General features: G+C 42.5%; 1 protein-coding gene across 2 annotated transcripts in view; it reads right to left on the bottom strand.

Moving 5' to 3' along the window:
* Positions 1-996: 996 nt before the first annotated feature.
* LINGO2 (leucine rich repeat and Ig domain containing 2) overlaps positions 997-14,055 on the bottom strand; it is a 784,226-nt gene continuing 771,167 nt past the window's right edge. For both annotated transcript variants that reach the window (XM_087957605.1, XM_087957606.1), the window contains one exon: positions 997-5,231. In XM_087957605.1, the coding sequence (XP_087813731.1) occupies positions 3,375-5,195 (1,821 nt within the window). In that variant the 5' untranslated portion in view covers positions 5,196-5,231 and the 3' untranslated portion in view covers positions 997-3,374. The remainder of the gene's footprint in view (positions 5,232-14,055) is intronic.

Genomic DNA, 14,055 nt, shown 5'->3' with positions numbered 1-14,055 from the left:
CTGTTTTGGATAGAGAAACAAGTAGATGTTTTCCTGCCTCATTCCCTGCTGAGTGATCTGCTGTAGATTAACAATGAAATTGGGGCTAAACCTGCAATTCTAATAGCTAGATGGTGAGGAACAGGTGTATTTCATGGCAGGATTTGAAGTATTTAGGTAACATACTTATAATGACCATGGTTATTTCCTGTGGCAATTAGATTGCCATATCAAATGGGTCAATGTTATTATTAAGTCTGCATTCAAGCTGTTCTTATGGCACACCATGATTTAAAAGCCTCTCCATAAAAAGTAATGCTATAACAAATAACAGGGCACTCTGGTTATCTCTGAAAATAATTAATAGTCTTCTGGGAATGATGTGCCAGTACATCAAGGTAAATGTATCAGATGTAACACCATCACGATAGCAAAAATCTATTTACTGATCAGAAAATATACATCAGGCATTGCTGAATTTGTCTTCCATTGATAAGGTAACCAATTGTCCAAATGCTGCTAAACTGATATGAAAACAAATAGCACAACCTACATTTTGATTTTATTACATTCTACATCCAATGGATTTAAAAAAAAACACACATATGAAATTGAGTGAAAATGCACTGCAATTGTTTCAGAATCTCAACTGTAGGCAATAAGTTAAGCTATTTTCATTCCTGGAAAGATCAGAGCTAACATTTGGATACATATCTTTTATAGGTGTTTTAAATCCTACTCATGACTTTTAAAAATCTCATTGGCTCCTCGTGTGTTGTAGTTCACCACAGAAGCTTACTATTTTAAATATTAAATATTTTAACATTGGGATAAAAGATGGAATAAAGACTCAAAAGATATGAATATATGAAAACAGCCTTCTCTAGCCAATGTCTCATAAACCTGTTGGGACCACAACTCCCAGAATCTCCAAATCATTATAGCAACTGTAGGAATTTAGGGAGTTGGAGTTCAACAAGCAACAGAACACAAGACCTCCATTTTGTCTTACCAGTATTAACCCACAGTGCTTCTTTATTATCTTGAGAGGGAGAACACATAAATAAAAACAAACAGCTAACAGATAAACAAAAATAAACAGCTCAAGAAAGTTTGCCTTGTACATATTATTCCCAGGTTCCAATCTATCCCTGCCCATGTGGATTTCCACACTGCAGGAAAAGGCAAGTAGATGTAAGTAGGCAATTGGCAACATGAACAATTAAAGAGTGATGACTTCCTAAGAATAATTAATACAAATTCAAGAAATTAAGCCTTTGTCTTTCTAAAGCTAGTTCATACAGTAGGTTTTTTCCCCCCTTTGCTTGATTGCCCTTGAACCTGTGGAAGGGAAGAGAAAATATCACAAACCTCTACCACACATGGCAATTTCCTGAAGGAATGTTTAGTGGCACCGAGGACTCAGCCCCTTCTGCATAGTCTAATTTCTGAACCACCAGCTTACCCTGAATATATCTTCTCAACAGCAATGGCAGCCATGTTCTTCAACAATTCTTTCCAGCAATGGCAACTATGTTCTTCAACAATATCAAACAGCAGACATCATTAATCCTTGGGAAAATTCTCTCTCTCTCTCTCTCTCTCTCTCTCTCTCTCTCTCACACACACACACACACACACACACACAAAACACAAAAAAACCCATTATATATTTCCATTCCATTCCATTGAATGGAGTGTATAATTGCAGGGGCACTTTTGTCCTTTCTGTCTTTGGACTACTTCCATCAATTAGTATGTCCCCTGAAAGGAATTGTGGGAGTTACTCCGAATACTTTGCCGGCAAATACTTACCTAGCTCTGCTCTGAATTTTAATGCCAAAGACATACATCATTTTCTTTTGCAGGTGCTAATTCACGCTGGGCATACGACTCTCATATATGTGTTGCAAGGGATGAAGTAAAACAAGCAAAATGCTCTTAAAATTCATCGGGTTGTGCTTTACATAACTCAAAAGAGGCTTGCTTCCCCACTCTCAATTCTTTGCTTTCTCACTATATTGAAAACAGAAACACAGTACCTTTCTGGTTTGTTTTTCTTACAGGGTCAAGTTTGCATGAAGAAGACACAGCAGGAGGACTCTGTGTTGTTCAGCCTTCACCACCAATAAATACAAAACTGACATTGTAGTTTGGCAATAATATGGCCTGAAGGAAACCAACACAAGTGAGTGGTATCTCCTGTTCTTGTACCAAATTTCTTGGCATCAGAGAGGACCTATTTCTACCCCACAAATCTTTTGTACATTTTTTTTTCATTTGCTTCCATTAAATGCAACACTGACAGTTTTTTCCTAAGCAAGTGGCAGTATACAATGCCCTGGTTCTTTTTCCTAGGACAACTTCATCTTTTCTAAATAATAGACCAGAAATTGAGACAGATGTGGCAATGGTGGTAGATGAAGGTGTGTTTGGCAGGGCATGATAAAAACAAAAGGGTCTGTCCTTCAGGTGTGATCTGGCTGATTTTTTGCCCCCCCACCAAAAGTGGTCAAGGTTAGCTTTCCATCTTTTTACAGCGAACTGTTCTAGGGTGATCCCACATATATGTTTTTAAAATCCATTCTGTATTAAAATGAAGCCTGTGGCTTTTCTTGACACAAAATAGCATCCCACAAATTCTGCTCGATTTGACGATTTCCTTCACATCTTGGATGTAAATTTAGATCTCAGACACTATTACCTCTAATTATTTCAGAAGTCCGATTTCAAAATTTGATTAGAAATTTGGGAAGAGGGATGTCACACTTGGATCAGTCACTGTGGATGGAACAAAATTTCTCACCTGTATTGCTTTAAACTATACATAGTGTGTGTGCATTACTGTAATACATACATACATACATACATACGTATATATTACAGTAATACATTAATTTTTGCAGTGTTGAACCAACTAGAAGGTAAAGATGCAAGGATTTAGCAAATGACCTATAGATACAAATTTTACTGCAGAGTAGGTTGTAAACAAATCTGTCTCTCTCTCTCACATTTAAAATATGAAATCCTATACTGTAGGGTTGTTGTTGTTTTGTTTGCTTTGTAGTGGTAAAAATGTTTTCAATAAGTGTCCAGGAGCTGACCGTTTGTTACTGAAATCCCCAGAACGCCATAAAATTTGCAATGCATACAATTAGTGCCGTATGCCAAACTCTGCAAAAAATAAGAAAGGAAAAAGCCCTCTCACTCACACCGCCTCGAAACACGAGGCTCTGCTGTACAATCTGAGATAGTCTCTTTGATTTCCATCTACCGCTTGACATGACGGGTGCCAAGCGGAGCCTGCCTCCGGCCTGGCCTCCTTACTCGCCAAGTTGGTTCGAATGCCACAGAAGGAGGAAAGGGGCAAAATTAATAACACTAGAGCACAACCATCAAATCATTTTCATATTGAACCTGCGGGGTCCTGAAACCTCCCCTTCCACCACTGCACCATTGTTTTTACGGGGGACGTACTCGAGGTCGATGCTGGTTTTATGCTTGCCTTTCCCACGGCTCCAGACAAAAAGTAGTAAGAAACAAAATAAAACAACCCCAAGGAAAGTGAAACAGCCCATGGCCGTCGACACCAGTATTGTCTTAAGGTCCAGAGCAAATGTATTCACATTGGTTCCATTGGAACTGGTGTCATTGGAATCTGTCATGTACATAGGAGTCCTGTTGGCATAAAGAAAACGATCTGAGGCAAACCCCTTGACGGTGAGGGTGGCTGAGGAGGTGTCATTCCCAGCAGCGTTGCTGGCCACACAAACATAAATCCCACTATCTTGATCTTGGGCAAACCGGATCTCAAGTGTACCGTCTCCGAGCACCGTCACTCTCCCGCTGGATTTTGCAGTGACCAGTCTCCGTCGTGGCGTCAACCAGGCGATGGTCGGCTGAGGATCTCCTTCTGCATGACACGAGAACTGCACCGACTGCCCTTCTTCAACCACCAAGTACTGCAGCTTCTTTTCGTAGATCCTGGGCTTCTTGCAAGTGAAGTAGAAAGAAAGGGCAGTGCTGTGGAAGTCTTTAAACAGCCTCTCTTTGACGCTGTCTGGACCGGCACACATGGGTTGCCGGCCACCAAACTGCAGCATGGGCTGCCTTTGTAAGATCCAGAGCAAGCGGCAGTCACAAGCGAGGGGATTGTGGCTTATGCAGAGAACCTCCAGGGATTTGATGGAATGGAACACATTCTCTTCCAGAGTTTCCAACAGGTTTTGAGACACGTTTAACACACGGAGGAATCGAAGGCCTTGGAAAGCATGAGGTTCAATGGCGTGCAGCTGGGCTCCCACTATGTGCAACTCTTGCAGGCGCAACACGTCTGCCAGCATGCCGGATTCGATTGTGCTGATGGGATTGTAGGAAAGATTCAGGTGGGTCAGGTAAACCAGATGCTTCAGAGCAGCATAAGGGACGGTGGACAAATTGGTATTGGTAACGGAGAGAGAAGTGAGGTTCAGGCCATAAAGACTGTTGGCAGGGATCGTGTCGAGCATAGGCCAATAATCTATTTCTAGATTTTTCAGATGGAACAATCTCTTAAAGGCATACGCAGGCAACAGGTTGATATTGAGATGTCTCAGGTGCAGGCTGAGGAGGTTGTGAAGGTAGGAAAGGGCCTCTGTTGGTACAGCTGTTAGGTTGCATTTTTCCAGAGTGAGGTGCTCCAGACTGAGCAATCCGTTGAAGGCCCTGTGGGAGATGTAAACCAGATCGTTATCCCCAACCTCAAGGGATTTGAGGTTGTGCAGATCCTGGAACATGTAATCCAGCAGGATGACAATCTTGTTCTCGCTAATATCCAGCTTCGTTAAGTTTGACAAGCCGGTGAAGACCCCTAAAGGGACCAGCTTCAGACGATTTCCTTTCAGTCGCAAAGAGCGCAAATTGAATAGGCTGTTAAAGGCCCCGGGCTCCACATTGGCCACGATGTTGTCACTCAGATCTATCTCTTCAAGCAAAGGGAAAGCTGTGAACTCCTCCGGATTTACACTTTTTAACCTGTTCTTGCTAAGATCCAGGATTTTAGTCTCTATGGGGATGCCCTCGGGGATAGCAATCAGGCGCCTCCGGTGACAACTGACAGACTTATTCTGTGCTGAGCATTCACAGCGAGCTGGGCAACCTAGGGTGGAGCCTATGAAAAGGAGCAGCACAGCCAGACTTAGAAATGGCTGCCAGCAAGATATGGCTGTGTGAAGCATGACTCCACTAATGTTGTCTAATCCTCCGTCACAGGCCTGCCAAGGAGAGAAGAAAGAGAGAGAGAGAGAGAGGGAGAGAGAGACAGACAGAGACAGAGAGAGAGAGAGAAACAGCTATTAGTTAGGAAAACTGACAGGTCATGTTCATTTTCATAGTGAAAGCTACTGCAGCTAAACTAAATCTGACCTCTGACCTAATATTGAGGGATTGCATTGAAATCAAAGGCAAAAAAAAATCTGTGGCTCTCCAGATGTTGTGGAGCTGTTCTAGTGTAGTTAAGCAGCATCAGAAGAGGTGAAGATTCCCTAATCCTCACCCCCAAATATGGTTTTTCTGCCAATTCTGCTTCTTCAACCAAACATAATAATGCTTAAAACCTTAAGGAGTTCTTTCAACAGAAGGGAATTACTGTCAATTGATTTTCATCGTTAATATGTCAGGTAGGTATTTTCTGTTTCAATTCCTGAAGAGAATCCTATCAATTGTTACAGTCAGTCGTTAGGGACAGTTGTATAATTACTAGCACCATTCTGTAGTTTTGAGTGCAGGGAAAATGTTCCCTAGAACTGATTTTGTAGCATTAGCAAAAACATCCCTTGGGTTTCTTACAAAAGAGTAAGGTGCTTCTGTCCCATTTCTACCATTTATTCAAAACATACACATTCACCTGTTCTCACATGGCACAAGACACAGGCTGCTGTCCGGTCTTGTAAAGGACGAACAGAAGCCGGTACCTGCCAGATCTCTCGGAATGGACTGAGCATACTTTTAACCTTGACTTCAAACACCTTTCAGTTCTGCAAGACTTGGGTTTCATTTCAGCAGAAGCCGCTAATACGTTGTGCCAGGAAATTCAGCCATAGCTTGGGAAGAGGAGCAGGCTTTTTTTTTTTTTTTAACTTATTAGGGGAGTCCAAAAGGAGATTTCAACCCTGCTGGGCAAAGAATCAACTACCAAAACCTGTTTACTTCCTCTCCTCTCCTCTCCTCCTCTGCTCTTTTTCCTCTCTCCTCTCCTTTCTTCTCCTCCTCTCCTCTCCTCTCTTTTCCTCTCTCCTTTCCTCTCCTCCTCTCCTCTCTCTTTCCTCTCTCCTCTCCTTCTCTCCTTTCTTTTCCTCTCCTTTCCTCTCCTTTCCTCTCTCCTCCCCTTTCCTCTCTTTTCCTCTCCTTTCTCCTGTCCTCTCCTCCTCCCCTCACTTCTCCTTTCTTTTCTTTTCCTCTCCACTCCTCCCTTTTCTCCACATACCCCTACAAGGCAGAGAAATCGCTTGCTTGTAACACCCAGCAGTGTCAAAAGCCCCCCTTAATTAAATGAAACTTTCCTTCATTAGGAATTACGTTATGCCCGAAAATCTACCAGGCTGTATGATTAGGGCCTTTTCAATGAATCCTGATCAAAGGGAATTTTCAGCCTCTCTGATCATTGCTTGCTGAATGCAGTCTTGGAGGCTTGGATTGTCAATCTTTTTACTGAACAGGGAATTTGTAAGACCCGCCCCCTCCCTTCCTCCATCTAATACACGAAGTTGCAAACAAACAGGTTTAAAGGAAATAAGCTTCTTTTCTCCCCAGCCCAAGAGTTCATTCTAGTTGGAAAAACCATGAAAAGCTCAAACAGCAGGCACAATTAAAAAGCCATTTAAGTAGTGCCGAGTTCATAATAAAAGAGAACAAAAAAAAAAAAAGCGACTTTCTGTCATTCAGCTAAGTTTAAATGGGAAGGAATGTAATGCCAGACACTTCTAGGTACTGTACCACCTTATAAAGGGAGTCTACAGGATGGGCAGCCCATACCATTTTAAGATTAAGGTTGTCTGATTCAGTTTAGGAGCTTGCAATAAATTATGGAGGGTTCTTGGAGCTTTAAGGGCCTTTAAATCAGAAAAAAAAGGTAAAGAACAATTGGCTTCTTACCCAATCAAAGATGCAGACCATCCCTATAAAGCCATTTATTATAAGGGTGTCCAACCATGGCAATTTTAAGACTTTTGGACTTGATCTTCCAGAATTCCCCAGCCAGCCACTTTAAGACTTCTGGACTGACTAACTGTGGAATTCTGGGAGTTGAAATCCACAAGTCTTAAAGTTGCCAAGGCTGGGCACCCTTGCATTACCTCCAGGACTATTTGATCCCAGGAGAACCTGACCATCTAATCCAAGGGTCTTCAAACTTGGTAAATTTAAGACTTGTGGACTTCAACTCCCAGAATTCCTGAGCTAACATGACTTGAGGGGAATTCTGGGAGTTGAAGTCCACAAGTCTTAAAGCTGCCAAGGTTGGAGACCCCTAATCTAATCCATACTGACCAGGAATCAGATGTCGTTAGTCAAAAGTTGGAGTGCTTTTCCAGGAAGACTTGGAGGTAAATCCTCCCTCTGCTAATATTTAGGGAGTTCATCAGGATAAGAACCATGGTAGCGCAGTGGTCAGAGTGCAGTACTGCAGGCCACTTCTGCTGACTGCCGGCTGACTGCAATTTGACAGTTTGAATCTCAACAGGCTCAAGGTTGACTCAGCCTTCTATACTTCCGAGGTGGATAAAATGAGGACCCAGATTGTTGGGGGCAATATGCTGACTCTGTAAACCACTTAGAGAGGGCTGTAAAGCACTATAAAGTGGTATATAAGTCTAAGTGCTATTGCTATTGCTGTAACTCTTTTCTGTTCAGCTATTGCCCTTGCCATATTTATGAATGTTGATTAGTGCTTTATTTATGCAGTTTTATGGTCTGGCTTTAATACTTTTATGAATTCAAGTCATTAAGAGTCTTTAAAGTTGACTTCCGGTTTGTCGGCTTCGCGAGCGGCAGGGATTTGCTGCGGCTGCGCGATCCCCCTGCGCTAGTGCGCTTCTGGGCTCCACGACCCAGACGAAGGCGAGGAGCTAGGCTGCCCCTGCAGGGCAGCTGAAGGTAGGGGATCTGGAGAGGGGTTTGGGGTGTTGCAGACCCCCTCCCCGGCCGGTAGAACCCCCTTTTCCCAGGACGTGCAGCGGCGGTCCGTAATGGCCGCCACAAAGAAGCTGGCAGCCGGGTAAGAATGCGCAGGAGGAAGTGGAGAAAGTGCTTGAGAGGAGAAAGTTTTTCTTGGCTCCTAGGACTCTAAGACATATTTAATAAAATTCCTGAAAAGTATGACTTTCTGAATAATACCTGCCAGAAGAGGAAAAAGCGGCTGTTTGATGGTGCTGAAAGGATAGCTTTCCCTCTTTTCCTACGGAATAAATAACTGGATATTAAGAAACCTATTTTTTTAGGTGAAAATTGGTTTTAAGCGATGAGTGGGAAGAGAGAGGATTAAAAAGAAAATATTTGTATGCTAAGACTTTGTTGGAGCAGAAACATAATAATGCTTAAAACCCAGGAGTTCTTTCAACAGAAGGGAATTACTGTCAATTGATTTTCATCGTAATATGTCAGGTAGGTATTTTCTGTTTCAATTCTGAAGAGAATCCTATCAATTGCTACAGTCAGTCATTAGGGACAGTTGTATAATTACTAGCACCATTCTGTAGTTTTGAGTGCAGGGAAAATGTTCCTAGAACTGATTTTGTAGCATTAGCAAAAACATCCCTTGGGTTTCTTACAAAAGAGTAAGGTGCTTCTGTCTCATTTCTACCATTTATTCAAAACATACACATTCACCTGTTCTCACATGGCACAAGACACAGGCTGCTGTCCGGTCTTGTAAAGGACGAACAGAAGCCGGTACCTGCCAGATCTCTCGGAATGGACTGAGCATACTTTTAACCTTGACTTCAAACACCTTTCAGTTCTGCAAGACTTGGGTTTCATTTCAGCAGAAGCCGCTAATACGTTGTGCCAGGAAATTCAGCCATAGCTTGGGAAGAGGAGCAGGCTTTTTTTTTTTTTTTTTTAACTTATTAGGGAGTCCAAAAGGAGATTTCAACCTGCTGGGCAAAGAATCAACTACCAAAACCTGTTTACTTCCTCTCCTCTCCTCTCCTCTCCTCCTCTGCTCTTTTTCCTCTCTCCTCTCCTTTCTTCTCCTCCTCTCCTCTCCTCTCTTTTCCTCTCCTTTCCTCTCCTCCTCTCCTCTCTTTTCCTCTCTCCTCTCCTTCTCTCTCCTTTCTTTTCCTCTCCTTCCTCTCCTTTCCTCTCTCCTCCCCTTTCCTCTCTTTTCCCTCTCCTTTCTCCTGTCCTCTCCTCCTCCCTCACTTCTCCTTTCTTTTCTTTCCTCTCCACTCCTCCCTTTTCTCCACATACCCCTACAAGGCAGAGAAATCGCTTGCTTGTAACACCCAGCAGTGTCAAAAGCCCCCTTAATTAAATGAAACTTTCCTTCATTAGGAATTACGTTATGCCGAAAATCTACCAGGCTGTATGATTAGGGCCTTTTCAATGAATCCTGATCAAAGGGAATTTTCAGCCTCTCTGATCATTGCTTGCTGAATGCAGTCTTGGAGGCTTGGATTGTCAATCTTTTACTGAACAGGGAATTTGTAAGACCCGCCCTCCCTTCCTCCATCTAATACACGAAGTTGCAAACAAACAGGTTTAAAGGAAATAAGCTTCTTTTCTCCCCAGCCCAAGAGTTCATTCTAGTTGGAAAACCATGAAAAGCTCAAACAGCAGGCACAATTAAAAAGCCATTTAAGTAGTGCCGAGTTCATAATAAAAGAGAACAAAAAAAAAAAAAAGCAACTTTCTGTCATTCAGCTAAGTTTAAATGGGAAGGAATGTAATGCCAGACACTTCTAGGTACTGTACCACCTTATAAAGGAGTCTACAGGATGGGCAGCCCACACCATTTTAAGATTAAGGTTGTCCGATTCAGTTTAGGAGCTTGCAATAAATTATGGAGGGTTCTTGGAGCTTTAAGGACCTTTAAATCAGAAAAAGGTAAAGAACAATTGGCTTCTACCCAATCAAAGATGCAGACCATCCCTATAAAGCCATTTATTATAAGGGTGTCCAACCATGGCAATTTTAAGACTTTTGGACTTGATCTTCCAGAATTCCCCAGCCAGCCACTTTAAGACTTCTGGACTGACTAGCTGTGGAATTCTGGGAGTTGAAACTACAAGTCTTAAAGTTGCCAAGGCTGGGCACCCTTGCATTACCTCCAGGACTATTTGATCCCAGGAGAACCTGACCATCTAATCCAAGGGTCTTCAACCAGGTAAGACTTAGGACTTTCAACTCCCAGAATTCCTGAGCTAACATGACTTGAGGGGAATTCTGGGAGTTGAAGTCCACAAGTCTTAAAGCTGCCAAGGTTGGAGACCCCTAATCTAATCCATACTGACCAGGAATCAGATGTCGTTAGTCAAAAGTTGGAGTGCTTTTCCAGGAAGACTTGAGGTAAATCCTCCCTCTGCTAATATTTAGGGAGTTCATCAGGATAAGAACCATGGTAGCGCAGTGGTCAGAGTGCAGTACTGCAGGCCACTTCTGCTGACTGCCGGCTGACTGCAATTTGACAGTTTGAATCTCAACAGGCTCAAGGTTGACTCAGCCTTCTATACTTCCGAAGTGGATAAAATGAGGACCCAGATTGTTGGGGGCAATATGCTGACTCTGTAAACCACTTAGAGAGGGCTGTAAAGCACTATAAAGTGGTATATAAGTCTAAGTGCTATTGCTATTGCTGTAACTCTTTTCTGTTCAGCTATTGCCCTTGCCATATTTATGAATGTTGATTAGTGCTTTATTTATGCAGTTTTATGGTCTGGCTTTAATACTTTTATGAATTCAAGTCATTAAGAGTCTTTAAAGTTGTGGCCTCCAATTAGATCTAATAAGTCAGTAAATATACATTTCAGAACTTTCACAGGGCAGTATATATAAACACAAGTTTTACCTAGGAAGCCATAAATGACTGAGTTCATTTGTTTAATATCAATACTTTTCATTTTAAGTTTTGCCCCTTGATTGAGAGAGTTGTATAATAAATACGCCTAATAAAGGAAGCCTTATTCAAAAAGTCAAACACCACTGAAAAATAAACATGTATACACAGAATGTCCAGAATATTTTTTAAAAAAAAAATATTGAAAGCTTCTGGCGATATATAAAGTATGCCATTTATTCTTTAATTGATTCAAGTAATTTATAGGCTATTAATTATTTAAAGTTATTTTATTTCCATGGGTCTTTATGCTGTTGAAGGGGCTATATGTTGGCAAACAGGGAGCCATGCTGGCTTCCCTTGTTTAGTTAATTTTTACTCAAGCTCTCTGAAAGTGCTTGAGACCTCTTTTGATACTTGTTCCTTGATTCTCTGAAACACAAAAGCTGCTACACTTATAAAAAAATGTCAATAGCATCCTGAATTTTAATTTGAATTATATTTCTATAATTTCTATATTTATCTCTCTGTCTCTCTATTATTGTCGTCTGTCTGTCTGTCTGTCTATCTATCTCTACTCTCTCTCTCCCTCTATTATCTATCTATCCATCCATCCATCCATCCATCCATCCATCCATCCATCCATCCAACCATCTACCTCTATCTATCCATCCATCTATCTATCTATCTATCTATCTATCTATCTATCTATCTATCTATCTATCTATCTATCTATCTATCATCTATCTAATCTATCCTCTCTCCCTCTCTCTCTTCCCTCTCTCCCTCTCCTTCCGTCCTCTCTCTCTCTCTTTCTCCATCTATCTATATCATCCATATCTATTTTTTCCAGAGTGCCCTTCCTATCAACTCAAAGCAATCTACAAGGACAGAAAGGAGGGGCAAAGGAAGGAGCGGGGGAAAAGAGATTAATTTTCAAGGTCAGAAAGCAGGGCTGATCTTCCTTTATTAGATTTTTTTGCTCCTTTCAGACTGGGTAGAGTTGACATTGCTGAAAAGTCCCAGAGTCCCATAACAACTCATGGGGAGTTAAAGAGAGAGCCCAAGAAAGCTTTGTTTATATTTTTGTCCAGCTTATGTAAAATGATGTGATGTACTCCTCCCGCAATGCCTCCCACACCGGTCCTGCAATCACCGCTGCTTTGTTCCCAGGGGTGCGATTCAACCGGTGTAAAAACATGCGAAGCGTTTGCTACTGACGTTCTCCAGCAATCCATGTATGTTAAACATCTGACACACAGCAACCCGCTGTGACGCGTGAATCAGCTGAGCTTTTAAAAACAGGATATAAAGCACAGCCTAGAGCCCGGGCAGGTGGGCGGGCCCAATAGCTGATCGTTAGAGCAAACCGAATTGGTTTGCTCCCAGCTGATCCTTGGAGCTACCGGTTTTCCTAAAGTAGTCCAAACTGGTAGAATCCCACGCCTGCTTGTTCCCTCTTTGAAAACAGGAGAACGTCCCCAGGCCGAAGCTCGAATGGTACATAATGTAACTTTCAGCTCCCTAATTTTAATAGTTCTCAAACAAGTACAAGAATAGTAAATTAGCTCGAAGAGACCTTTCGTCCAACCTACTTGGAAGGCACCAATTTGAACAAAGCTGCAATTTGCTACCAAAGTTTGTACTGGGTTGGTTTTGATAAGAAGATGGTGAGCTAAATACATGACTGGTTACTCTTTCATATAGGCGCAAAACTTTTTAGTCATAAGCTTCTAGTCTTCTCTGCCAATGAATTCATATATACTGGTTTTGAATTTAATGGAACTACTGTATGTACTTAGGAATGGCTCTAGGTGAAAGCCTATGTACTGTATTTAATAAGGCATGTGACTCCACTGTAGCTAGTACTCAACTTACGACCACAGTTGAGCTCAAACTTTTCTGTTGCTCAGCAAGACAATTGTTAAGCGAGTTTTGCCCCACCTTACGACCTTTTTTGCCACCGTTGTTAAGTGAATCACTGCGTTTGTTAAGTTAGTAACATGGTTGCTAAAATGAATCTGGTTTCCCATGGACTTTGCTTGTCAAAAGGTCGCAAAAGGTGATCACATGACCCCAGGACAGTGCAACCGTCATAAATATGAGTCAGTTGCCAAGCGTCCGAATTTTAATCATATGACCATGGGGATGCGGTCATAAATATGAAAAACGGTCATAAGTCACCTTTTTCCAATGCTGTTGTAATTAGGAATAGTCACTGAATGAATAACTGTAAGTTGAAGACTCCTTGTAAACAGGCAATCTTTGACCTATGACAACAATCGGGAACAGAATTTCCATTGTTAAGGTCATAAAGTACGTAAAGCCTTCCGGTGCTTTGGAAAATAGGATGAATCCCTCCCGTTCTTTGAGGCAGCCCCTCCAATATTTGGACCACTTCTATCAAGTCACTAGGTGAAGTGATAAGGAAGACTTTCTCGGAGAAGGTCAGCTATGGAAGCAGGGACCCACTGGGGCCCAAAAGGCATAAATGGGAGAGAGATAGCAGGGGTGAGCTTCAAAAATGTTAGCCATGAGTTCTCTGCCCAGTTGCTGGGTGGGCGTGGCCATGGTGGGCGTGGCTTAGTTGGCCTCCTGCACCACGACACGGGCAGGGTATTTTTGCCCTCCCTGGGCTCTGGAGGTTCCTTGAGCCTCCGGGAAGGCAAAAACGGCCTCCCCGGGTTCCAGAGGCTCTCTGGAAGCTGGAAATGGGCCCGTTTCCAGTCTTCCTGAACTTCCAGGAAACCCTTTTTTCGCCTTCCCTGAGCCTCCATACACTGCCTTGCACTTACCTGCATCTAAAACTGGCCATGTGGGGACTATTGGGAGAGGAGGGGGTGGCGGGGCCAGCCAGGAGTGGGATTTGGGGGTTCTCCAAACTGCGCAGGATCTTAGCTAGGGGATCTCTCAAACCCCTGCAGACCCCCAACAGGCTACCCCTAAGAGATAGGTGGTAGGGGAAGATGAAGTACCCCTGGGATGGTTAGTGCGTCTATCAGTCTGCTAAGTGCCCAAATTTTGATCATGGGGATGCTGCCATGGTT

This window comes from Notechis scutatus, chromosome 2 (assembly GCF_049901735.1).
Source record: "Notechis scutatus isolate UNSWTSFEM ecotype Mainland chromosome 2, rNotScu1.2, whole genome shotgun sequence".
NCBI classification, from domain to species: Eukaryota; Metazoa; Chordata; class Lepidosauria; order Squamata; family Elapidae; genus Notechis; species Notechis scutatus.
This window is presented reverse-complemented; position numbering and strand designations above follow the sequence as displayed.